Source organism: Actinia tenebrosa, unplaced genomic scaffold (assembly GCF_029948245.1).
Source record: "Actinia tenebrosa isolate PJP-AT-01 unplaced genomic scaffold, QUT_ActTen_1.0 PGA_scaffold0__85_contigs__length_37466705, whole genome shotgun sequence".
Lineage (NCBI taxonomy): Eukaryota > Metazoa > Cnidaria > Anthozoa > Actiniaria > Actiniidae > Actinia > Actinia tenebrosa.
In genome coordinates this window covers 366,521-392,112 of record NW_028292569.1, presented here as the reverse complement: position 1 = coordinate 392,112, position 25,592 = coordinate 366,521, and the positions used below count along the sequence as shown (strand labels likewise).

Below are 25,592 nucleotides of genomic sequence, written 5' to 3'. Positions count from 1 at the left end.
ATTTTAGATCGAGCGAGAGGTCGCGCACGTATCTGGAAAACAAGGATATTTTTATTTACTCTTACTGAAAACGTTATTTTATCTTTTCTTTCCTTTGATATTGATGTTTTTTATCACTCGAAGGGGATTTTGCTCATCGCCGACAAAAAGCTGTACAAACAACGCATTGGAGACAAATACGTGCGACTTTGGAAGTACATATTGCGTAACTCCTATTCTATTAATAGCCAAGAGTTAATATCATTATTTAGCAGCTGCTTAAATTTTTCGTTTCTATAAACTTTCGGTGCTCTCGAGATTGAGATGGAAACGGATTCGAAGGATTTCCTATACGAGCTCGTTGCTTTTTAGTGTCCTTTTGAAACGTTTGATAACGGTGGCTTTAATAGATAGTTAGATAGATAGACATCTGTGACTGACTTAATTGAAGGCTTTGTTTCGTTATTTTTGTACTCAGAATAGTGGGTTTTTTTAAAACGAAAGCATTGTTAAATTTAGGTATTTTTGTCATTTTAATTTTTGAACGATAAAATGAAATAGAAAGAAATGGCTTGAACGTAAGGAGGGTTTTAAGAAATTTCATCTAGTGTCGTTAAAGTTAATGCAAAGATAATTGAAAAGAGAAAAAAGGAGAAAAAAGAAAAAAGAGAAGAGAATCAGGAATTGGAAAGAGAGGGAAAAGAGAAAGAGGAGAAAGGATAAAAAAGGGGTAAGGAAAAGAAAAGAAACTAAGCAAGAGAGAAAGATAACTAGAAAGCTAAATTTGAAGAAAGAAAGAGAGAGAGAGCCGAGGCAAAAAGGAAAAAGGAAGAAAGAAAGAAAGAAAGAAAGAAAACCAGTAGGAACGGTGGCCATGCCATTCATATATAACGGTAGTTGACTTCTGTTTTTTTCTCTCAGCTACGACATAATGCACTGTGAAACGTTTTTCATTTCCTCAAGCACTAATGAATGAGCATTAGTGTCGAACTCTTGGTGTGACATACTATATACTGTTGAATATAATGCGAGCAAGCAGATGTTCACAGTGTGGCACAACGGGCCATCAATGATATTTGTCCAACTCGATTTTTTATCTCAAAAGTTCACCTAATTTATCAAGGAAGTGAAGAAGACAGAATGACCGTAGTTTGCCATTAAAATAGCTAAAAGATCTACTTCAAATAGAAGTTTTCATGATTCAAAACGCGCCGCTAAAATCAAAATCAATCCTGAGTAAAGTGGACAAACTTCCATTTACTTAGAGTGTGTAATGTGAAAAGTAGAAATGCGAAAGTAAATAATGAAATAGCCGCCATATATCCTCTGGACTTATCGAAGTCAAGGCATGGTTAACTCACACACACACACACACACAAAAAACTCACGAATAACTGGGAATTTTGGAACCGTTTTCTAAAGGAAAAATACGTCCTTTTCGTGCAATTCAAAAAGCTTAATTTTCCACGATATTCAGTTTTTCTGTGCACTTCATGCATACGTTAATAAAACTAATGTTACTTTGAAGTATTGAGAAATTCTTCGTGGTTTACAGCTAAGAAAGAAATAAGAGTCCAAGTAAATAATTTTTTTTTTTTTTTTTTGTTGCTCTATCACTGAAGTAATGAAATTTGAGGTCTAATGTGGCGCCAACTGAGTCTGCGCAGAATATGAACCAAACTTTTCCACGCACAAGTCTACCTGCGCATGCTCAGAACGTCATCTAAAACAAACCGTCTGCAAAAGTGATCGAATTCCCAGGAACGACTTTTTTTCCATTTCCGACCAAATAAAGGCCTTAGAAAATGGATTTCCTCGAAGAGTTGTATTTTAATCACCTTCGACCAAAACCGTGGAAGTAAATTGAAGTAAAAGAAAGAAGAATCAGTTGTACACGTTGCAAAAGTGAGTTCAATAGTTTGATTAAAAAGCCTCCCACAAGTTTCTGAAGAGCTTATTGTTCTAAAATTGTTCACGACCTTTTCTCTATCAAAAGCTTGAACTGTTTTTTCAATTCGTTTTTATCAATACTTATAAGGTGGCTTGATTCTTTATACAACAACTAGTAAAGTCACAATGGGTGTAGCTGTTACTCAACAGGTCGTCTTCGTTATTTACTAGCCTCTATTAATTAGAACAAAGAGCTCGTCATTTGGAGATTTCCTGACATTATTTCCGTGAGAGAACGAATACAGAATACTGGAACCTTCAAGCTTTTTTTGCTGTAAAGGCGTCGAACTTCCTACCCTGACGTTGTAGGTAATTTAACTTTACAAAGCTTGTAATTTACACGCAAATAGTATTTAAAGAGCTCGTTTAAGAAAGTACCTTATACTATCAGTGAGGTTCTTTAGGAAAGCAGTTTGGAAAAGACGTTTTATCCCTCAAAGTCTTGATTTGTTCGCCAAACCTTTTCAGGTAGGTTTGTCTTGAACTCCTCAAAATTACGAAAAGTACTAACAACGAACCTTAGTCGACGGACTTAAGATTATAAGATTGCTTTCAAATCTATTTTGAAACTTGATAAGTAACTTGTTTTAACCATATTTTTAACCTAAATTTATTTCGTTTGTTCGTTCGTTCGTTTGCTCGTTCGTTCGTTCGTTCATACAATAATGTCAAGACGGGGAAGCGCAATATCCCATTACAGTTTTCTAACTTACAGCCCTCGTCAAAAAAAAAAAAAAGACAAAAACATGCATTCATTTATTCATTATTTCTTTGTTCTTTCTTTCTTTCTGTTCTTCTTTCTCCTTTGCTCTTCTCTCATCCTTTTATTCATTCCTTTTGACTTTATTTGTCTCCTTTTCATCCTTTCCCCCCTTTAATTTCTTTCATTCCTTTATTCCATTTCTCATCTTACATCTTTTCCCGTCATCCCATTTCTATTTCATTCGACATATCCTCTCAATTCCTCCTCCCACACAGATGTATCAACCAATTTCTTCAAAAGTGTTAACAATAGTCTTGGCTTTGGGGATTTTAACAATGTTGGTGTCGTCCACAAAACCTTACGACCACCACCAAAGGTACCCTTCTCTCCAGTCCGCAAAACGATTCCCAGACAAAAGAGAACTCCTGCAGGAGCCTTCACAAGCCAAACAGTACCTTAACTCCTTATCATTAAGGTGCTTTCCATTTTGTCTTCCCAACGAAGTTGTCCATGAAAAAAACCAAAATGGAAAATGATGATATCACGGCCAACTTAAACAACCAAGGAACAACAAGTTTTGATAGAATGATTCAAGAAATATTTCCATAAAATTATTACTGTAAACCGGAAAATGTTGATAAATATATGTTTCAGAAACTTGAAATAAATTGAATTTCTTGCAAAGAATTTATAGTGCCGTCCTTGCCTTTAATTTTAAAAATATTATATTGGAATTTGTACACATTCAAACACTTGACCATCATTGGGGAAAAAATTAAACTGTATATTTCTGTCAACCTTTGTAACCAATTTTAAAATCTTAGCCTAATAATTAATCCAGTACGTTCGACGACAAAATTAGAAAAATGGAGATTGTTTTGTCAACCGATCTGTGACGATAGATTTCCACGCTAAATTTCAAAACAAGGGGATGCATATGTCAATGACATTGGGATCATTTGAATGATTCAACAGCGCGCGCACAGTATGAGATACCTCGACTTTATCTTTAAAAACGGGAAATTTGCGTCATTATTATATAATAAGTCGCTCACATGATTGAGGACGGGTATGGATGTTTTTTTAAAAGTATATTGGATGCTTCTCCCTGAGGAGGTTACCTTTTTTTAACACCTTGGACAATTATTCACGTCTCTATCATTGCAAGCTCACCGTTCGTCTCGCTTCGATGCAAAGGCATGGCTATCTTTCAAGATGGCGCAGGGAACTGTGAAGGGGACTGTTAAGGGTTTTTCTCAAGGTTCACCAGTTTCCCTGCTAAATTGTTATTCATTCTGTGAGTAGCAGTGGCTGACTTAATTATATCAGCCCAGAGGTTGTTTCAGGGTTCGATCTGTGAGTTAGCCATGCCCTGACTTTGATCAACCCAAAGACTGTTCTGTTTCAAGGTATCGATAACTGAATATGAAATTTAAAGGTTAGGTCATTAAGTTATCTTTTTTCGGCACAGTAAATTATAGTAAACATGGTTTTTCTCTCATGAATTTGTCTTTTATGCAAAGAGTTTTGTTACAAAATTACTTACGAAAAAAGAAAATAGGATTGAATATAAATACTATGAAAAATGGAGTTGACTAAGAATATTTCATGCAGTTATAAACTATGTGTCATTTGGGAAGTTATTTATTTAGATGGAAGTAAGAAGATTGATCTAAACCAGGGTATTGTATTCCTTTAACGGATATAATCCCTGCCCTCCAAGTCAAGGTGGTGTCAGTAAAGGGTAGATATTTGAAATCAGATCCTCATAGTCATCCTGGCAAAGAACGGAGCTCTGGTACAGAAAGAATTTATCCCCAATGCAGAATCGGTATCCACAAAATTGACATGCGAAGCAGTCCAGATGAAAAACATGTTCACGAGCTCGCATGACGTTTTCCAGCGGAGGAATGGCTTTAAAACACAGCGAACACATCCCAGTTGCGCCGAACAGTCTAAAGAACAGAACAATTTTATTATTCAAATAGACCAAAACAGCGAACGGTTTTTATACAAGTGGGAAAAATATACTGTACTGACTTATAGTACGTGTATGATACGAACATGTCGTAACATTAAAATGGCTTCCCATAAGAATGGTTATCGTATGAGTGGGAAACTTACGGTACTGACTTACAGCACGTACACGGCACGGCATGCTGTAATATTAAAACGGCCTCCCATAAAAATGGTTTTCGTATGAGTGGGAAATATACGGTACTGACTTCAACACGTCACTGTACGGAATGCCATGACATAGATATGGTTTACCATTTCTTAATTTTCGCGTTGCTTAGCCAATAACAATGCGCATATAAATACACTTTCAAACCATTAGCTTTAAAGTCATTAATATTTCAAAGTATGGTCGAAAACAACCACAATACGTCGGCGTAGTTTAATACTTAGTAAGCTTATTTCTAAGTCTTGTTTTGCAGAGAACAAAAATCGATCCTTCCCCCTGGGTCACCATCATGGACAACTCCAACAAGTTTTGAACGATCGCGTTTGACAACAACGATGAACTATTTGACAGCCGGCTATGAGTGCTATCTCCTGTTGATTACACGAATAACAGAAATACCAGTGAACCGAATAACAGGAAATCTCTTTCTTAAAATCAACAAAGATAGTTTGAATGTAAAATTTTTAAAAAATTTTTTGCCATATATGTTTCCCGAGTTCTAAGGTTTTTCTCCCTCCGTAAAATTAACATGTGAAATGAGATTTGAGACCACTGGTGTCCCCATTTTAAAGAGTGGGCCACTCCTCCCCCAAAACGGATATTCCTAAGCCAGTCCTCCTAGACTTACCTAATGTAGTCTCTCTTGCAGAGTATCAACTCTCCTCTCAGATACAACTTGTTACTGATTTCGTAAAGTCGTTTATTGCAGTAGGTACACTTTAGGCAATCCTCGTGCCAGTACTGGTCTAATGCAAACAGCATTACTCGAGCTTTGATCGGTTTACTACACTGCGCACAGGAGCGCGTGCTACTGACTTCAGTATTTTTGTCAGCTGAATAATAAATTAGAATCAATATTGGTTCAACGTCGCTGAATAGTCCCTTTTACAGTTCCCAGCGCCAATTGAAATAAAGGCACCTTTGCACCGAAGCGAGACGAACCGTGAGCTTTTTATAGACCTTTTTTTAAAATCTTGAACAATTATTCACATGTCTCTATCATTCCAAGATCACCGTTTGTCTCGCTTCGATGTAAAGGCACGGCTACCTTTCAAGATGGCGCAGGGAAATGTGAAACGGGACTATTGCGCGTAAGAGCGAAAAATACTACTGCAACGACAATTTTAAGAATTTAAGGTGTATATCAATGGACTTGCATCGTAGGCTTGAGAAAGTGAAATGCCAAATGCGCAGGAGAACTTAACAGCGAAAATAATTAGAAGGGTATTTTAAGTCATCTTGATGGCGAAGAGTTACTAAGAAAACAGAAACAATTCTCTAATTCTGCTCAAATAACTTTATCGAATTTCGATTTCACTTTTTAAGTAGTAAGAGGATTGGAAGAATTGGAAGATATCGTGGTCTAAGAAGTATGAAAAACAATTTAGAATTGTTTGGCATAACTTGTTAAATGATTGTGAAATAGTTGCTACAAGCCGAGTTGGAAAACACTTCATAACAGTTCATTTTCGTTGTTGTTTGACTAAATCATATGAGTAAATATCGAAAAAACTAAGGAAAAAAAGCTGACAATTTAAAAATGTTCTAAATTTTATAAAGAATAATAAATTAACTTATGAGATTCATACAAGTTGGATTTAGGCTCGTGTGTTAGTTCGGAGTTACTGAGTGATTGTCGTGTTTCATATAGTTGCCAAAATCAAATCACTATTTAAATTTGAGAATCATAAGATTATCATTTGTAAATAAATTAATGGAGATTCATTCTTAAGTTATTCAATTCTTACCCATAGATTCAGGGCACAGCGTTGCTCAATTCATTTGGCTCAGTCACGGGACAATCATCAAAAAATATCTATCGCTTCGAGGTTATCACTGATTTTTTGGGTCAATGGAGGGCTCTCACTAGCTTGATCATACTTCATATTTTAAAACAAATCATTTCCGTTGGAATTAAACAACAAAAACAAGAAATAAACTGATAACATCAGTTGATGACTCAAACTTTGTTGGCTTTTGTAAGTAGAAAGGTTACTCAAGGGACATGAAATAACCTTTGATATATTCAAACGGGTAAATTTTTATTTGTCGTGTGTTTTCTTATCACCATGCATTGCAGCAGTAGTTTTCTAACAGGAATTAAAATCTTGTCCTACAAACGACTACACAGTATTTTTTTTTTTTTCCACGAGGATTTTGAGGCAATTTTCTATTTTGTGCGCAGGACAGCGATGTATTGATCATTTACTGTTACCAGGATGTTCCCACGTAAAGTCAATATGAAAACCCCTCCCTCCCCGAGAGATGGATATCATCCAAGATTTGCTCTCGAGATATACTGGAAGCTGATAAATAAAACAATTTGGACAATGGAGTTTCGAGTTCTCACAGGTTTATAGCGAGTAAAGGAATGAGTTACAGGAAATAAGAAATTTCATCTCCCATGAAGGTTTGACAGCTTACGATGATCAAGTACTCATTGTAGAAAATAATTTGTTTTCTTTAGTAGGTTACCTTACCTGACTCGACCCTTACTCACATCTCACTTCCTCGATCTCTCAAACCTCTCAATAGTAATAGTAGGAGTAGGAGTAGGAGTAGGAGTAGGAGTAGGAGTAGGAGTAGGAGTAGGAGTAGGAGTAGGAGTAGGAGTAGGAGTAGGAGTAGGAGTAGGAGTAGGAGTAGGAGTAGGAGTAGGAGTAGGAGTAGGAGTAGGAGTAGGAGTAGGAGTAGGAGTAGGAGTAGGAGTAGTAGTAGTAGTAGTAGTAGTAGTAGTAGTAGTAGTTGCTGCAGCAGCAGCAGCAGCAGCAGCAACAGCAGCAGCAGCAGTCGTCTTTGTCGTTGTAGTAGTAAAGTGATTTTCATAAATCATAAGCCCGTGAAATACATTTTAGCATATTTATCAATACTTTGCTCTAATTCTTTTGTTTTCTATTGTGTTTATCTGACTATTACACTTTAATTAGTACACTTTGTTTCATGGGCTCATGTTGGTGTGGTAGTGGTGGTGATGGTGATGGTAGTAGTAATGGCGGTGCTATAGTAGTAGTAGTAGTTGTAGTAGTAGCTAGAGGTAGTGGTGGTGGTGATAGTAGTTATGGTAATAGTAGTGGTAGTGGTACGACCATCCACCTTCATTCCTCAAGAACAGCCTTTTTCATATTTTTATCCTTTTACGAGAGCTAATATTCTTAATTAAATTCCTAATTAAATTCCAAAGAAGAAGCACCATCTCTTAAAAACCACCACCATGTTTATCTTCAGATAGAAAAACACACATCTCTTCACAACTATCTCACCACCAAATTCCCGTCCCCAACCCTATCTCCCAAACCATAAATAGAGATTTTTTTAAAAAATTAGAGTGGATTTACTTACGTTGATTCTATCTTTATCCGTTAGACTATAATTAACCATATCTTAAAACCCTGATAATCTGGTAACATTATTAAAGCAACAACAAACTTGTTTACAAGTCCTCGAGAGATCCTATCGTTCGCTTTAGTCTCCGCTTGATTAAAGAATGCTAACGATTGGAAAAACAACCTTTTGCCTTTGTTGGTTAGATAATAAGGAGAGATACTCTAAAGAACCCGACAAATCCACTTTTTATTAATAATAGGGTCGAGAATTGGTTTAGCGGTCGAAAGACACCTGACGCAAGGAGGACAGCTGAAAATGTCAAAGCTACCAATAATTGAACAGAAATTGTTTTGAACCGTTACTAATAATTACGTATTGAAAGAATTTAGGAAGGTGATAGTTTTTGAAACGTTCGAGGTTATCTAGTGTACGAGAATGGATATATCAAAGGATTAAGTCGTGGGGATTTTAAAATAAACAATAGGAAGAACAATTCCGACAACGTCATCTAGTTACCGCAATTAAGCAAATTAGTTCACCACTCGTCAATGATTTATCATCAAATTGAATCAACACGGAATCAATACGATTAAAAGAAATAATTTTGCTTGATCTGGAGCTCAAAATTAGGCTCAAGAGTAGCATTTTGGTTAGGAGTGAGTTTTACTTAAAGAAATCTGTCGATTTATGAGAAAAACCGGCTGAGGAATTGAAATTTTTGATTGAGAGTATGAAATGTTAAAGTCATAGCGTGGGTGACTCTGATCTATTCTTGTCGCTTTAGATTATAGTAACCTCTAATGAAGGGCTGAAATCACCGAAGCAAAGTCCAATCAGGATTTATCGACTAGAGGAATCTAAATCAAAGGGGGTAGAGCTCTCACTGGGGGGGGTTAATGTAATGATAATGGCTGGCCCCATGGCGTCTATATCTGGCCAGATCAAGGAATAGTTTAGAGTTGAAGATTTGAGTTGTTCGTGTGTGGGTCAAATTCTGCTGCTTGTGTTACTTGGTTCAAATATGATGGTAAGTAACTCCCGTTATCTTGGGCACATTTCTATGTTATCATTATAAATATACTACCCGTTGTTTGATAACAACGTAGGATAGAAAAACTAGCTAGCGTTAAGGAAATGACACTGACAAACTTTGTACTACTTCTTGAATTTCTCCCTAATTTATTTTTCTACTTTTCTTGGCCGAAAGAAGTATAACATACTTCTAACATTTTACCCTTTTTAACCGAGTTAAAAATGTTACAAAAAGATCAAACAAGAAAATCATCAAAGTTATATTTTAGCCCAAAGTTACATAACAAACCAAAAAAATGGTTTTACGAAATTACTGAAGTTCACAATGGAAAATTGTCAACTTTCAGTTAGCCAAAAAAGTTTCGCGTTTTGGGAAAATAAAGGAATTAATTTCCTTAAAATGGCAATAATAGTCCGCCCAAGAAACGTAACTTTACTTTAGCGATGCCATCGTTTTAATAAGTTAACACGAATAGTTTGTATCCAACACTTCCGTTGTGATGGAATGCGTAGCAAGAATCTACGATCCAAAACCTGAACATTTTAGGTCGTTTTTTATGACAAAAGAATACAGCTCGCAGTTTCGTATATTTAGTGTAATTCTCAAATTTTATTTTTAGTTTAACAGACCTATATGCTCTCTCTTCCTGCTGGCTTGGATGTTCGTGGTTTCTCACTCGACACCTCTTCGCGATCCTATCCCTGAAGGTGATCTCGATCGTGATTTGTATCGTGAAATCGATCGTCAAATTCGCGAACCCATAGGCACGAGCGACTTAGATGACTCCAAGTACGAGTTACAACGCCGTTGCGCGACCTTCAATTGTGGGATTCTTCGTAAGCTTCGCCTTGGGTTGGGATCAAAGAATCGATATCGTTACAGATATGGCAGCCATAGGAATATATATGGTAGCCGAACAAGACAACTACAGCAAAGAAACATCAACAGTCACAACCAAGCTAAGGTTAGTAGTACGATTTTAATCTTCCTTCGAAATTGAAATTTCAACCAATTCATAATATATATGTACTTTGAATGGGAAACAAGAGAAATAAAACAAAAGGATTGATTTGAATAAATATGTTCAAACGATAAAATCAGACGGATGAAAAAAATTAACCTTAAAAAGAAAACTTTACTGATAAAAATAAAATGAAATAATAACAATCGTGAAAGTTTAAACAAAAAAATAATTGTAAAGACGTTTCAAAAGCTCTTTATGAAGCTTCGAATACTGACATAAAACTCATGAAAAATTATTAAAAAAATAAATAAAATGAAATAAATGAAAATAATTATCATATTGGAATAAAATTCGAGGTTGGTTTGATCATGCGCAATAGGTTCATCATTTTCTTAGCCAGGACCCCACGGTCTCTTATGCGATAAACACGTGATTAATGTTTAATGTGTCTTCTTTTAGAGAGATGACTAAGATTCTACCGCCCAAGGAGTTTGATAAGGAAGATGGCTATTGAATTAAGAGTAATTTAATTTAAACTAAAACCAGCTAACTTTGAGTACTTTGTAAAATGACACATATACCAAGGTGTTATCATCGTAACCACTCATCGTGGGGGATTCTAGTTTATTCTTTTCCCTGGTATGGGATGTTGTGTACTGTTTATTTTGTTTAGTCTCTGATTTTTTTCCCTTCCTTGACCCGTAACTGAGTCTTATCCCAATATCCGATACCCGATACTACGGGATACTACCCAGTGTCTCGTACCGCCTTTTCCCGTAACCAATATTTCATATGTCCGTCCCCGTATCTCATATAAAAGTCGTACACTGTATCCCACATCCCCTATCCCGTCACCCTTATCCTGTATATCCCGTATCCTGTATCCTATATCCCGAGTCCCGCAGTAACTCCTGACTATCCCAAAACAGGTTTAATTATTTATTTTCAATGATAATATCTTAAACTAGGTCAGATCAAATAACATGTGTTTATTTATTAAAGATTTCTAATAATATTAATAATAATAATAATGACAATAATAGCAATAATAATTTTTACAATGGTTAATTTTGTTGTAGAAGACTCGAGAACAATATTGACTCTGGACTCCGTTCTGGAATCTGGACTCTGAATTATTTTATTCCAATGAGCTTTCTTTTTAAATCGCAAATGTTAAATGTTATTAAAGTGAATATAGTGCATTTATTTATTTATCACTGAATAAAACCAACGAGTTATAATTACTTGCTTTAAATATCGTCAGTTAGAAAATACTAAATAATATCTAGTATTTAAAATTGAGGAAATAAAATCCCCCCCAATAAGACACCTCTTTGATTTACTATAAATAACATCAATATAGAGGCTTAGTGCATCACAGGACCACGACAGGAGACAGGAGCAAACAACAGCCTTCTAACAGTTGTTTCAAATCGAGGCATTTGGGTCAATACAATGAAACTTATAGAAACTCACCCAAAAGCAACATGCAAGTTGAAGGTTGCTGTAAGATTTGAAGGTCGTTAGAAACGCGACTTAAGACCTGTTTATCTTCGTTTCTTAGTAAGTGTGCATGTTATATCGTTGTTTTAGGATTGCACCAACCAGAGATCTCCGTATATTCTATTGTCAATGTTCCATGAAAAAGGTCCCTCGTTATATCCCTTTAAAAGTTACAACAATCAGAGCGCGAAGTATATTTTCTCACGGATTTACCAATCAGAGCGCACCTTACATCATCTTTTTACGGCTAAGCAGACAATAAAGAGATGCGTTCTGTGGCGAATTTAGGGGGGTTCATTGGGCGCAAATGAACCCCCCTCCCCCAGCTGGTACCTTGGATTTTTTAAATTTTTTTAAATAAATAAATAAAAGTATGGGACTAACTCTTGAGATTTAATATGAAATGGGACTGGTGGATAGGTTATCCTTATCAGGAGCGCCCCTAGTCCAGTGATGTGCCTCATGGGAAAAATGATGATGCAAGAGAACGTTGTTGTTGTGCCGAGATTTGCAAAAATGAACCCCCTCTTAAAGTCCTGGACCGCCACTGGTGTTGATGAGATTCGGAGACAGCAAGTAAAGCATTACAAATCGGCTTTTCCAACTATCATATCTCGGACACGTGGGGACTGTAGAAAAATAGTCCCGCTTGTGATGATAGCCAGGACCATCCCTGTCACTAAGATAACACGATCGAGAACACGCGAAGCTATCTTCCATTCATGTTCCCAGTCTTCCTCGGCCGTCTCTTTCCTTGGAGCCTGTGCTTTAGACATCGGAACATGCTCGGCTCTTATCGATGAACAATGTCTCTTCAAGTCTCCGTTCGAAATTCCGTTCGCATGCACGTCATTTTCAGCTCTAGTGTCAGTTTCAGATTCCGCCGGTGCTTCGTGGCTGTGTCGTCTCCGATGGTTTATCGATTTGAGAGTAACTCCGAACTGAGATTCTGACTCGTTATCGATGGTACTTAGGTTTGGGTTCTCGATACCTTGGTTTGTCTGTAGTTTTCGCTTCTTCTGGTTAAATTTCGTTTCAATTCTGATAAAATTGGCAAGTTTTCCTAAGAGTAGACATCTTAACCAGGAAGGCATCTTTGTTTTCTTGTAGTAGAAATTCAGAACCACGCATGTCGCTGCGATGGCCAGGCCGATTGAAATAATGGCTGACGTGTAGTACATTTCTGCATTAAAACAACAACAACAGCAACATCAACGATGATAATGATAAAGAACAACAACAACAGCAACATCAACAATGATAATGATAAAGAACAACAACAGGGCTCGGAAAAATAAGACTTAATATTTACCTATGAGAATGAAACCGTCAGGCGAGACTGGTAATTTCTCTGACGTCAGTTCCTGGAAAATGGTCATGGCCATGAGTACCGTGATGCATAGCGAGATTCTCTCCCCAGACTCCGCCGGTAAGACGAAGGTAAAAAAGACCATACAAGCGATGACGGCACAGGGGAACACAAGGTTGATCATGTAGTGATAGGATCTTCGACTCATGTGGATAGAGATGATAATATCTGCATATGGACTCCCACAACAGGAATAATATTTCTGGGAATGAATGGAAAATAAATTGGAAATGAAAAACTGACAGAAATTTCAATGATCATATATGACTGATTGATTAAGGTAAACCCATGCACGGATTGGTATATCTAGATGCACTCTAGATTCAGAGGTCTAAGTTCTTACTGCTCATGCCCGAAATTAATTCTATTGCGCATGTGAAATAAGAGTGAGATTGTCCTAGGGCCGACAGCCGACAGTTTCGAAAGATTGTATTATGCAAAAATGCGCACTATAGCATATAAAACAAATCACGTGACCTACTGTTGCTCTAGAGGCAAAGTGGATGCGTGCGGGCAATGCCTCTAGGTTCAATTCCCCTGAAAGCCATTCGAATGTCAAAATTGAGATTACTATTCTGTCTTTCAGTTTTTACCATTCTTTTTGTCGCAGTGATCTTTTTAACCCTCCATTCATTATTTTCCTGGAATATATTCGAGTTCTTCCCTGTCTGGTTGAAGTCGACCTCCAGATCAATCTTACTGCTGTCGTAAGCCCAGGAACCGAACTGCAGCTCGCAAATTTGGTCGTCAAACGGAAAAAACCGGACGTCCATTTTACAGATGCTGGTAAAGATGGTTGGCGCGTACCACGAGTGGATGCCATTGTCTGTTATGCTAATTTTAGTGTGAAATTTTTCAGGGCCCCCTGCTGTGTCGACTTTTTCGTCACCACTTGGGATAAGAGGAAGAAACGTGGTCATAATTTTACATAAATCTGATGTACATTAATTTTTTATCACTTAAATTAGTGGTAATAATAATTAAACTACAACATCATCAACAACGAGAACGATAACCGTTAGAGTGAATAATAATGATAATAATAATAATAATAGTAATAATAATAATAATAATGATAATAATAATAATGATAATAATAATAACAAGTAATTTATACATATAGACTATTTGTTATTTTATATTCATAATCTCTCTTTTTTATTGTTTTACTATTAATATTATTGTTGTTATTTGAAAGTATTTTTGCTTAAAATATCATATTTATTTATAATAATAATAATAATAATAGGAACAAAGAACAATTTCCTACTTGTTGTAGAGAAGGATATCTGGCACCCATATTCTATTAGCATCCACGAATACTATGCTAACATTACCGTAATCAGACTTATTCCACCGGATGTCAGGATTATACCAGCTCTGAAAATTAAAAAGGTATTTTTTAGTGTTTACTGCTGATGATGTATGCGTGCTTTGAGAAACATGAACCAAACATAACTTAGAACAATCATAATAAAGATTATTAAAAATAACCAGAGTTACAAGCCTTCAAAAGTGTTGAAATTTCACAAATGTCCCCCATAGCCATACATTTTTTGTAAATTTTCAACACTTTTGAATGCCAATATTTCTAGTTATTTTTATCCAATCATGTCCACACTTTCGAATTAGCTCGTGCTATTTTGTTGGGCTACCTGTGGATTTGGCGGGAGTTTTCGCGCCAAAATGCGTGCGCTTGCCACTTTTGTGACGTCACTGCTGAAAAAAATTGCTGTTTGCTTCGGTTCGAAGAATAGAAGCAAAATATTGTTTTCACGGTTCGCCTAATATGGAGAGTGGTTGCCATGGAGATAATGACGCAACGAACGGCAAAAGGCGGGCTTTCGCAGGCGAAGGGTTTCATTCTAGCCTGACTGCAAGGTTAAGCACGGCACACTAATTTTGTCTTGCTTTTATTACTTTTAAGAATCGTTGTAAACATCTTAGGACCTTTCTCCCTCAAGGTCTTTTTTCGCCTAACACTGCATTCGGGAGGGACCAGGTTTCCTCCTAAAAAGGGGGTTTTGCCTGGCGGGCAGTAGGCGAACTTCTGCCAAAGATAATCCCTCAAACGGGTCTTGTACACAACAACAAAATGATTTAATAAACGGAGCCTGCAGTATGCCTTTGTTGGCGGGGCAATATATCGGAACAATGTGTGCCGACTGTCCAGCTTTCTAATTGCATGCCAGCAGTCAGCTTCCAATGTATCAGAATAAAGTTGTTTGAGTGTTTGATGGTCCAGGGATACAGTAGGGAATAGGGAAAACGCGAGCAATTTTTTCACTATTGTAAAAAAAGATTACAAGTTTTGAATTCTGTACAAATGTTTTCGCAGCTTTAAACAAAGCAATCAACAGCCTTTTTATTTATAGACAGTGGAGAGGCATTTTGGGAATGAATCTAGTTGAATTTGTAATAGTATTTTTCGACAAAAACATGAGTCATTCCATGGTCGAAGTGCAGTGATAAAAGAATGGAGAAGAATGGCGGAACTTGTCGTACACAGATTCATCCTGTTCAAGCTGTTGTTGCGAGCTTTTTCTTGCTCCAAAGACGTTTATTTTACAGAGCGATTCGCCAGGAAGGTTGGTTGTCATCCTATTCCATATTATGATGTGTTTTAAAGCTAAATAATTTACAATTTAGCTTAAATATCAATGTTAGATAAGTAGAGGGAGTTACTTGCAATTCTCACAAATCTTTCCAAGTGAACAAATCTTGTCTAGAATGGTCTAGAATTTTATGTACATTTCTTACAAAATGCATTGGTTAAATTGAATAATAAGTTGGATAAAATTTAGAGATTCTAAGGTAGTTTAGATTAAGATATACCATTTTCGCGCGTATAATAATTTAATATTTAATAACAATATACATCACAAAAATGGACGAACTAAGAACACCAAGAGACCATAGTCTCTTGGAAACACCAGTCACTTAATTTTGACAGAAATATTTTGTCTTGAGTTTTGCACTTTTGTTATAAACGCGGATCAGTAATCTTGATCGGCAAAGGCAGAAGCATCATCCTGGGTCTCGTCCCTTCGTTCCCCACCCCATATCCCTGGTGTACTTCTTAGATCGGAATTATTTTTTGGGAACAGAAAAAATCTCCATTACCAACCTGTTTCATCCACCATTGAGCCTTGATAATGTTATTAACCTCTTCCTAAATAAGATATCAATTAATCATTAGATTATTATTAATAAATAAATGAACAAAAATATTTCTATATTTTCTATATTGATACCAGTGCAAAAATTAGTTATTCATGAAGAAAAGTTGCAAAAATTTTTTTGCATTTTTTGTTTTTGTTTTTGTTCTAATGTAGAAAATGAATCAGATTCGAAAAAAAAATTGCAAAGCTATTTTGATAGATTTTTTTAAAGTTTGTTGTTGTTGTAAAGAATGTTTGACTTACGACTTTCACAAGGCGAGCAAGTCTGGCGCCAAAAACGACATTGACTTTCATGCCTCCCCCTGGATGGGCATCTTTGTCATAAAGGTGAAAAACGTCTTGGAGAATTTTGTGCTCGAATGATATCGGCCTAGAAACTGAAATATCACACAACATGTTATCAATAATAATTATGATAATTATAACGTACACAGTTACAAAGGATCTGTGAACAAATCTCTTTCATTTATGTGTATGTGTATGTATATACTTATTTCAATAAAGTTAGTCACCAAAAACCCAGAAAGCTTTGATCGCTGAGAATCATGGGAAATATTTCTTATTCAATAAGCAAAGGTTTTGACACAAACTGCAGTAGTTGAGGATGCTCAGAGGAGGTGAACTTGTAACTGGTAGAAGATTTCAAGTCTATCAACAGTTATCAAGTGGTTGAAACATGTAAAATATATCTACCCATAATCCTTGTCGGTCTCAGCTTTGTAGCTTTTCAGGTGACTAACTTTATTGAAATAAGTATATACACTTATTTCAATAAAGTTAGTCACCTGAAAAGCTATAAAGCTGAGGCCGACCAGGGTTATGGGTAGATTCATTTTACACGTTCAACGGCTTGATAACTGTTCATGGACTTGCGAATCTTTTACCGGTTACAGTCCTACCTCTAGTTCTGAGCATCATCTAGCTCCAGTTTGTATTAAAAAAGCTTTGTATATATGTGCTTTTTTGATATGAAAAGTTTCCCATGATGCTCAGTGATCTCAGCTTTCTAGATTTTTGGTGACTAACTTTATTGAAATAAGTATATAATATGTAATAATCAAAATTCATATGTAAATTTGTATATGCGAGCATAATGCATAATCGTTAAAACTGAAGCTCCTGTTGCTCTCCATTTTTACTTGCGAAAACGAACATTTTTATCAGATAATGAATATCTGTAGACTAAACCATTTGGCGGATCTTTCTCGACATCCTAAATTTTCATTTTCTAAGTGAGATCTCCTGCTATGTGAGTCGACTAATGACGCCGTTATCTCTTAGGCTAAAACAAACGCCTATTTTTCATTAAGATTAGAACAATTCAGTACTGATAATCAAAAAAAAATAAAGACAGAAAAAAAGCAGAGAAAAGAAAAAAAAAAAGAAAAGAAAAAAAAAAAAAAGAAAAGAAAAGAAAGAAAGAAAAAGGAAAGAGAAGAAAAACTAAACGAAGAAGAAAAAAAAAACAAAAAAAACAAAAACGGTGGGGACAATCTACACAGCGTTTTTCTTGGTGCTGACCAAAAGAAACGCAGGTTGGCCTCAAAGTGAATCCGTACCCGTGAGCGTAGTGGTAAATAATTGCTTGCTAATTTCCATTTCCAATATCATTTATAATTAATATCTTTTGCCAAATATCATTATAGACTAATTATAGAGCTATACTATTAGTACGATAAAAACAGTAAAATTTCGGTCCTTTTATATGGCATAGGAGCTAAAAAGAGCTAAAAGTTTCAACATTTTTAACTAGTTGGCTTGGCATTTGACTCGTCTTAAAATATCTCTTTATTTGACACCTTTCATTGCTATTTAAACGATTTGTTGTTTGCTCTAGGCAAACCTACAAAATTGTTAAAGCTTTAATAGAATTTTAAACCGTTTTTTTTCCTTTTAAAAACAATATTCTAAGACAATCATAGTAATCTTTAGTTTTTGCTGATTTTCAGTCGCTGATTTTCTTTTCGAAATAGTGTTTAGTTACCGTGTCACTACAAGGTCACGTCTATATTTCACTGCACACTAAAAAGCAAGTTAAAGCCTTCTAAAATCCACAAATATCAGATAAAATGAAAGTCAATACACATAATAAACGTTTGCTTTATAGTTATAATTTGTATGAACCAAAACGATGGCGAACTGAATTCGGATTTTGTTGTTTTTGCAAAATCGTTGGCAAAAAATTGCAATCGTAGTTTAATTTTGCAGAATTAATTAAACTTAAACTTTTGCTTCGTATATGCTTTTTTCCTTTAGAAACTTAGTAACGCTCAGAACTGAAAAGCTAACAAAATCTAAATTTTGAATCCGTAAATTATTCGAAAACATATACGAGTTATTAAAAAGAGCCGACATGATCACCACTGGTGTTAATACATCTGTTTCATCACAAATTCGAAGATTTAATGATTATGACTCATTACTTTTACCTTGAGCTGAACTTCTTGCTATAACTGAAAGGTTATAGACAAATAAAATGAAATGAAGCATTTTTCTCCGGCTAGTTGGACTTTCCATTGAGATTTTCAACCTTCCTCTCGATGTTTGATTAAGAGCTTGGATAATAAGCTGTGAACGGAAAGAAAACACAAAATCATTTTTTAAATTCACACTCGCTTGGTACCGTCTTGCATGCATAAATATTATTGTTTATTCCTTAATATGATTGCTTTTAATGAGGAGATTTTTTAAACGAGTAATTATAAATTAATGTTGAGGAAAATATAGGAGTGTTCACCTGTCATTTTTTCCTTTGGTAACTTGTTTGAAAGTTTTCCTATCGAAGAAATGACCAATATTTCAAAAAATAGACAGTTAACGTTTAGCCATTGAAATGGTTTTCTAGATCTTTGGTCAAAGATAATTTCTTTAATTTCTTGCGATAAAAAACTCTAACAGTTATCACAATTTTTTCGACTTTCTGAATTTGGGCCCTAAAATGTTGAGGTATATTCTGAACTACTGAAATAGAAAATAATGCCAGAAACTCCTCGAGGTATAAGAGAAATATTAGCAAAACGACAACATTTTATGTCTTTTTTAATGAAATCAAATTAACTAATAGTTTTAAAAGTTTTTCGAGAGCATTTGGTTCCTAAGCGACATGAGTGCGCTTTTGAAAATATTTATTTTTTGTATTGATTAACACTAAAATGCTGAGAAAACACCGACAAAAATGATTACTTTTTGTCGTAATTTAGAGAGATTTTCCCCTGAGGTCGTAAAAAATCCACTCACTTCTTTTGTTGACATGCGCAGTCTTGGTCAAGAAAGAGCGCGAAAAACACCGAAGACCAAAATTTCTACATTGATATCGAGATAATTGAACAATATATCGTTTCTCTGACAATCGAAAAAAAAGAAACGTTTTCTATGTTTACGCCAGGTTAAGATCTGTGATAGCTTTATGACAGTGGGGATATGGGGATACTAGACGGCTAGATTTTCTCTTAAATTTTCTATAAATGATCATATCATATCTTGTATGGCACTACTTTACCAATCTTCAGGGGTCGATAACGTTTAGATAACACAACTTTGCGACTGACCAGCCGGGTATTTTCTCATATCACCATCGTGATAAGTTAAGATTTTAAAGTTAAGCCAACAGAACTAGAAATTTCTCGATAACATTCATTCATTAGATGACACTTCCTATAATGCAATCAATCTTGTTGATATGTAAACGACAGCTCGTTCTAGAGCTTGGCTAGATACATGAAAAATTTATTTCATTGTAACCTTGGTAGTCGTTAGCTACATCCTCGGGAACCCAGGGGTAGTTCTGTCGCTCGCTTTGGAAGAACTTTATCCCCGGGTTCGCGTAGATATTCGTTGCTAGTTATAGCCGAACGATATTCTCTATATTTATTTAAATGTAATCCGCCTTTTAAACTATTCATTCAGTCACCAATTTCAGTTTTTAGTTAAATTATCTTCCATAATTGATTGTGAATATTTTCGTCATTTCGTCATTCAACTGGTCTCTGTTTTATCAATTTTACAAAGGAATATTTCAATTAGTTTTCTGTCATCTAAATGCAATATTCAAAGGGTTTCGGAAATTAAAATCACATGAAGAAACTCCATTTTTTCTATCATAATTAAATATTTTTGACGCAGATCTGGAAAAAGAAATTAAAATTCGAAAATATATTTCTATTCTAAAGTATTTCCCAGTTGAATTTTATTCTAATTTATTGTAATTTGGCTACATTTTTAGCATGTTTTGTCAGAGGTAGTAAATGATCCCTAATTATTAATATTTAATATATGTTAATTTTACATCACCAAAAGGAATAAAACAATCGAAAACCAAAAAGTTAGTTGGAACCAAAGCTTTGTTACATGATATGGACTCAACAAAGTTAAACTTCACTCTTTCTTATTTAAAGTCTAAACCCACAAAATTCATTTTCAAAAATCATAATTACTGATTCCGAAGAATATGAAACTGGTGTTTTTTTCACAGTGCTCTGAATATATTTTTTGAGTATTTCATGTATTTTATATAGTTTCTTTTCGAGACCATTTTTCCAAACGTTTTTTTGCTTGCATAATCTTAGGAAAAAGTAGTAATGGTTCAGTTTGAAAAACACTTTTTCAGCGTTCGTACTTTTAAAAAAAAAACCGTAACTTTACCATATTTTAACTTATTGTGATAAATTTCATACTGTTACTAAAATGTCACAGTTTTTTCCTCGGCTTTTATTTTCCCTTTTCACTCTTTTTAATCAACTCCTCCTCATAAAGCGGTCTATTTAATATCTTAAAATAATTTCAGAAAGAAAAAAGACGTGCTCTATCACAATTGTGGTTGGCAAATTATCCTCCTAAAGAAAAAGGTCGATTAAAACAGATAATACTTACCAGTAAATGCTGTGGAAATAATCCAACTAGCTTCAGTGTAGTCCTTCTATCCCCTCTACACTGGACTTAGACATTTTTTCGTCGATGAAAAGAAGATGTTTAAGAGACGTTCGAAGTTCTTGCGCAATAAAAAGCTCAGACATTTAGTAAAATTACGTATTTAGTATTCTACTTATACAAGATCTTTAAAGATGATTGAAAAAAGAGACTCAACAGATGAATAAAACATGAATGGACGTCCCTTCTAGCTTTGCCCTCTTGAATTCCCTTTGAAACAGGTGGTAAAATAGATAATAAATAGGCCCCCAACCATATCAAATACTAGGCTAAACTGTGCTATTTTAGAAGCGAGTTGCCTAGTCTTTGACCAAGGTTTGCGATGTTAATACATGAACAATAAATGCAATCATTAAGGTGTACAGACCTCATAAAAATTGCATGATACCATGCCGGTAATAGCATCAAAAATGAGTTCGACGCCATCTCGGCGAGAGTGAGAAAGAAGAGGAAAGGCCACTAAGGGGAAGGGGAAAAAAACACTGTAATTTGGCAAAGTTGTTGAATAAAAAGAGATTTTCCTTTTCAAAGGCCGGGAGAAACATTAATCTCTCTTTTCTCTAATGTTTGAGATTCCGTGAGAGCTGACACTAACGTAAACACGACTAGTGTCCACGCCGATTGTCAAGCTCACTTATTACAGAACTCGTCCCCACTAATTGTCAACCTCCTTTAATTATTACTGTTGCTCGCGTTTCAGCAGAAATGAAATTGGCCTTCTAGTTCAACCAATATATGATAAGGTAAATATGACTTTATTTATACACGATACATTGATACACTGATGAGCAAAAACATTATGGACCGGTCATTATTTATCTAGAGTGGGTGGGGGGGGGGGGGGGGGGGGAGTATAGTGAGAGTGAAAGTGATGGTGATGAAGACTTAGTTTTACGTGACAGCAGCAGTGACAGTGGTAGTAATGATGATGACGAAGGTGACTCAGCAGAGCTTCTTACTTTGCACACATCTAGAAGTGGTCGAACAACTAGACAGCCGTCTAAAAGACATATATATGATATATATAATATATATACTGACATATATATATATATATATAACAAAGTATGTAATGTGAACATGTCTCGTCTTTAATCCAATCTTTACTATATATATATATATATATACACCGAATCGCTAAAACTTTGACACTTTAACGATATATATACATATATGTGTATCCCACTTTTCTCTATTGTTTTACCTGGATTTTCAAGGAAAGACAATAGGAAAAAGGGGATACATATATATGTATATATATCGCTAAATTGTCAAAGTTTTAGGGATTCGGTGTATATATACATATATATACACTGATTTTGTGCTTTATTAGGCAAGTTTATCTACTAAATATCTTTATAATACATAATTTTATGCTCCAGTCCAATGAACCTGAATATTTTTTTTATACAGTGTATATTGAAAGTTTTCACCTTTCTTGGTATTGTGCATGGAATACTATTAGAAATTTAATAATAGGTGGGATATAATCTAGAAGCCTACACGTGTTGCTAAAGAACAGAATCAGTAATTAAAGATAGAGACTTTCATCGATAGCTGCTTACGATTACAATCTACTCAAAAATGGAGTCTTGAATAGTAGAGTTCTAACAACATTTGAACAGGTATGAGTGTATTTGGGGGGGGGGGGGGGGGGTGGGGGTGGGGGGTCATCTACAATTTCTTCAAATGGGAGGAGGAGCTTTGAAAAAAAATCATCTTTCACAAAAACATCTCCCACCCCCTCTAGATAAATAATAACCGGTCCCTTACAATCAAAGGTAAAGATCCAATATATGACAAACCAGGCTGTTTTCAACATAACATTCACAGGCTCGCTGGTTTAGTGACCAAGAACAAAGCAATCTGAGTCGAGGCTCCGAGGTAACACAAGAATAATTACGATTATGCTATTGTTTCCACGGAGCCTCGACTCGGATTGTTTCGCGCTTGATCACTCAACCAGAATATCGTCACAGTGGCTCTCACGTTAGCCAATATGGCGTCATGTGAGACATGGTGTCTATCACGCATCATAATTTCCTTTTTCCTTCCAGCATGTTAAGTTTCAATTACTATTTGAATTTTTAAGGCAATTACCATAATGTCACGTGATCCTGCTAGCCAATAAAATATCAGTTAGAAACTCCAGTAATTATGTGATATAATTATTCAATAACTAAGTGTAAATAGTTTAATTTCTATGATTTTTAGAATTATCAATTATACATTATTGATCATTTTTAAAAAGTTATAACCAAAAAGTGAATATCCGTTTCATTACTATCACGTGGTTGTTACTAATTTCTGATTGGTTCATTTTCACACATAACTGTTTGTACCGTTATTTCACTAAAACCAAGTCTTCCTCTTGACGAGTAAAGACTGACAAGAAGAAAATTGAAATCCTATCAGCTTGATAAGTGACGTGACAAATAAGACTAGGCGACTTTATTGGTGACTTTCACCCCCCTCTTCAATAGACCTCTTTACCTTGGGTGTAATGTTTTCCCATTTCAGACCACGTGCTATTCCCTTGAAAATAGGATTCTCTGTTTAATTTTATCCAGAGTGATTTACCACCTGCCTTTGGTAAATCTCCAAATAAAATAATATAAAATAAAAAACATCCGTGTGTCTTATGTGCAACCGGTAAACAAAGAAATGATAAGTGGAATGACACTTGACATTACGACCAAGGTAATGAGGTCTATTGATTATTTCTATGCTAAAAATAAACGCTGGTGTTTCTCGGTCAAAATTTCAATTTTAAAATGTGTTTTTTACCATCGTATTTATTTTATTTTAGAAATAACATTATTTATCAGCAATTTTTCATCGATCTTTCGCGTCTCTTCCTTTAGCCAGGAAGTACGCCGTGATAAACTCTGTTTGAAAACTATCAGGAACATTTATGCCGGGGTCCTCTTTCGAAGCACCTGCCTGAATTTAGGTCAGCCTCTCCATCATTATAATACTAGGAACTCGAACACTCGTACCTTGTTCAAATGCTAATAAAGCGATTCTGTCAGAATTTCCCCCCAAAGTATAAAGTTGCACCATCACGTGAAGGCAGATATGACAGGAGGCACAAAAATAGTCTTTTTTTTCCCTTAGGAAACGGAATTCTTTCTCTTGTAAATCAGATTAGACCAGATTCAATTGTTCCTGCCTCCTGTCACGGCTGCCATCACTTGATGGTGCAAAGCCTCGATATCATTTTCAGTTAATAAAGAATAAGTAATACAGTGTGTGCAACCACGTGCCTCAAAATCCCTCGAGATATGAATAACGATGATAACACAACCGCCATGTTGGTTGACCTAACAAGAGAAGCTAATGAGGAATGCATTGTTATCGTCAACCAAGATGGCGGTTATGAGTAACCGATGCAGACATGTTCTATATAAACGTTTCGTTATTTTTCGTTTATTATTATCTAGTAAACACATCGTAATTAATTTATTTGTAATGCAACGATGTGTTAATGATATAAATGCTGTTATTATTAATTATTATTGTTATCTCGAAGGTCCGTTCATGACTACATAACAATTGCTGATAAACGAATACTCCAGTTTCGATTTCTCTGTTGCTTAGGGTTAGCCTCAATTTTGTGCAGCATATTTATGTGCTCCAGTAAACGTTCGTTGAATTTCGAAGTATTCCGCGTAATGTTAGTTGTGCATTCTTTATTTTATCGTTGGTATTAGTGTATATTTAGGCACTGATTCGAGGCCAACCCAGAGTAAATGAGTCCTTGCTAAAGGAACAAAGCGGTAATTTAAACTCGCAAAAAGTCAATTATTTTGTCCAGGAAAGTGTTGTTCATTTTCTTCTGAGGAGTAATCTCTGCTCCTCCGTGATAGCGGGATCCCCAAAAAGATGTTCTTGAACTCTTGGCGCTTGAATAAAAATAGCAGCAAAAGTACAGATGCACACAACAATGGCAACGAGAAGAACTAGTCGATCAAGGATTCGGGCCGCTTCCTGCCATTCTTTAGCGTAGATGTCCGCGAGTTCCTTCTCGACATTATCACCTTTGTCTTCCTGGTCAGCGCTGTTATCTTCACTGTCTTCAAGAATGTGAGTTTCCCGGATGCTGCTGTGATTTTTACCGCGTTGGAACTCATTTCTTGGCTCTTTCTCACAGGCAATCAAATCGTTTTGTAGAAGGCTCAATGACTTTAACTCACAATTGTTTCCTTTCTTGAAGTGTTCGTTGTCGTTTGACGTTCCATTTGCTCGCTCTTGACCTCTTCGCAGAAGTTTCTCCGATCTTGCTAAATCCTTATACTTTTTCATGCCAACGATTGGGCCAGCGAACGAGAAGATCAGCTTTCGAAGGTAATTTGGCATCTTGTTCTTGCGATAATGAAAGTTGAGGATAATTGAAGTAGCAAAAATAGCGAGGCCGATTTCTGCTATTGCACTGGAATAGTATTGGGCTGAAAGGATAATTTTTGGAGCACAA

General features: G+C 35.6%; 4 protein-coding genes and 2 long non-coding RNA genes across 12 annotated transcripts in view; 3 read left to right on the top strand and 3 right to left on the bottom strand.

The window, feature by feature from the left end:
• Positions 1-2,115: 2,115 nt before the first annotated feature.
• LOC148913143 (uncharacterized) lies at positions 2,116-3,319 on the top strand. Its single transcript, XR_016119055.1, has 2 exons — positions 2,116-2,397; positions 2,908-3,319. It is a non-coding gene; the product is annotated as an uncharacterized LOC148913143 (long non-coding RNA).
• Positions 3,320-4,202: 883 nt separating this feature from the next.
• Positions 4,203-5,625, bottom strand: LOC116304303 (rhombotin-1-like). The gene is made up of 2 exons (XM_031714011.2): positions 5,446-5,625; positions 4,203-4,587 (listed from the first exon to the last, which is right to left on the bottom strand). The coding sequence occupies exons 1-2, from the start codon at positions 5,577-5,579 to the stop codon at positions 4,356-4,358; spliced, it is 366 nt and encodes a 121-aa protein (XP_031569871.2). The 5' UTR covers positions 5,580-5,625; the 3' UTR covers positions 4,203-4,355.
• A 3,391-nt stretch (positions 5,626-9,016) lies between these two features.
• Positions 9,017-11,382, top strand: LOC116304358 (uncharacterized). The gene is made up of 3 exons (XM_031714083.2): positions 9,017-9,168; positions 9,794-10,138; positions 10,598-11,382. Exons 1-3 carry the CDS (start codon positions 9,163-9,165, stop codon positions 10,607-10,609), a joined length of 363 nt encoding a protein of 120 aa, XP_031569943.2. The 5' UTR covers positions 9,017-9,162; the 3' UTR covers positions 10,610-11,382.
• LOC116304365 (neuronal acetylcholine receptor subunit alpha-3-like) lies at positions 11,065-21,667 on the bottom strand. Of its 2 annotated transcripts, XM_089026109.1 has the most exons (9): positions 21,062-21,667; positions 18,930-18,968; positions 18,622-18,760; positions 16,436-16,569; positions 16,138-16,182; positions 14,281-14,390; positions 13,604-13,901; positions 12,954-13,212; positions 11,065-12,824 (listed from the first exon to the last, which is right to left on the bottom strand). In XM_089026109.1, the coding sequence occupies exons 3-9, from the start codon at positions 18,707-18,709 to the stop codon at positions 12,226-12,228; spliced, it is 1,533 nt and encodes a 510-aa protein (XP_088882235.1). In that variant the 5' UTR covers positions 18,710-18,760; positions 18,930-18,968; positions 21,062-21,667; the 3' UTR covers positions 11,065-12,225. The 2 variants fall into 2 exon arrangements, with proteins under 2 accessions (XP_088882235.1, XP_088882236.1); XM_089026110.1 differs by lacking the exon at positions 18,930-18,968.
• The window catches only part of LOC148913141 (uncharacterized), an 18,328-nt gene continuing 14,380 nt past the window's right edge, over positions 21,645-25,592 (top strand). The window contains exon 1 of the long non-coding RNA XR_016119079.1: positions 21,645-21,861. This is a non-coding gene — a long non-coding RNA (uncharacterized LOC148913141). The remainder of the gene's footprint in view (positions 21,862-25,592) is intronic.
• Positions 23,299-25,592, bottom strand: part of LOC116304355 (neuronal acetylcholine receptor subunit alpha-10) — a 25,313-nt gene continuing 23,019 nt past the window's right edge. For all 6 annotated transcript variants that reach the window (XM_089026106.1, XM_089026103.1, XM_089026108.1 and 3 more), the window contains one exon: positions 23,299-25,566. In XM_089026106.1, coding sequence (XP_088882232.1) covers positions 24,947-25,566 — 620 coding nt within the window. In that variant the 3' untranslated portion in view covers positions 23,299-24,946. The remainder of the gene's footprint in view (positions 25,567-25,592) is intronic.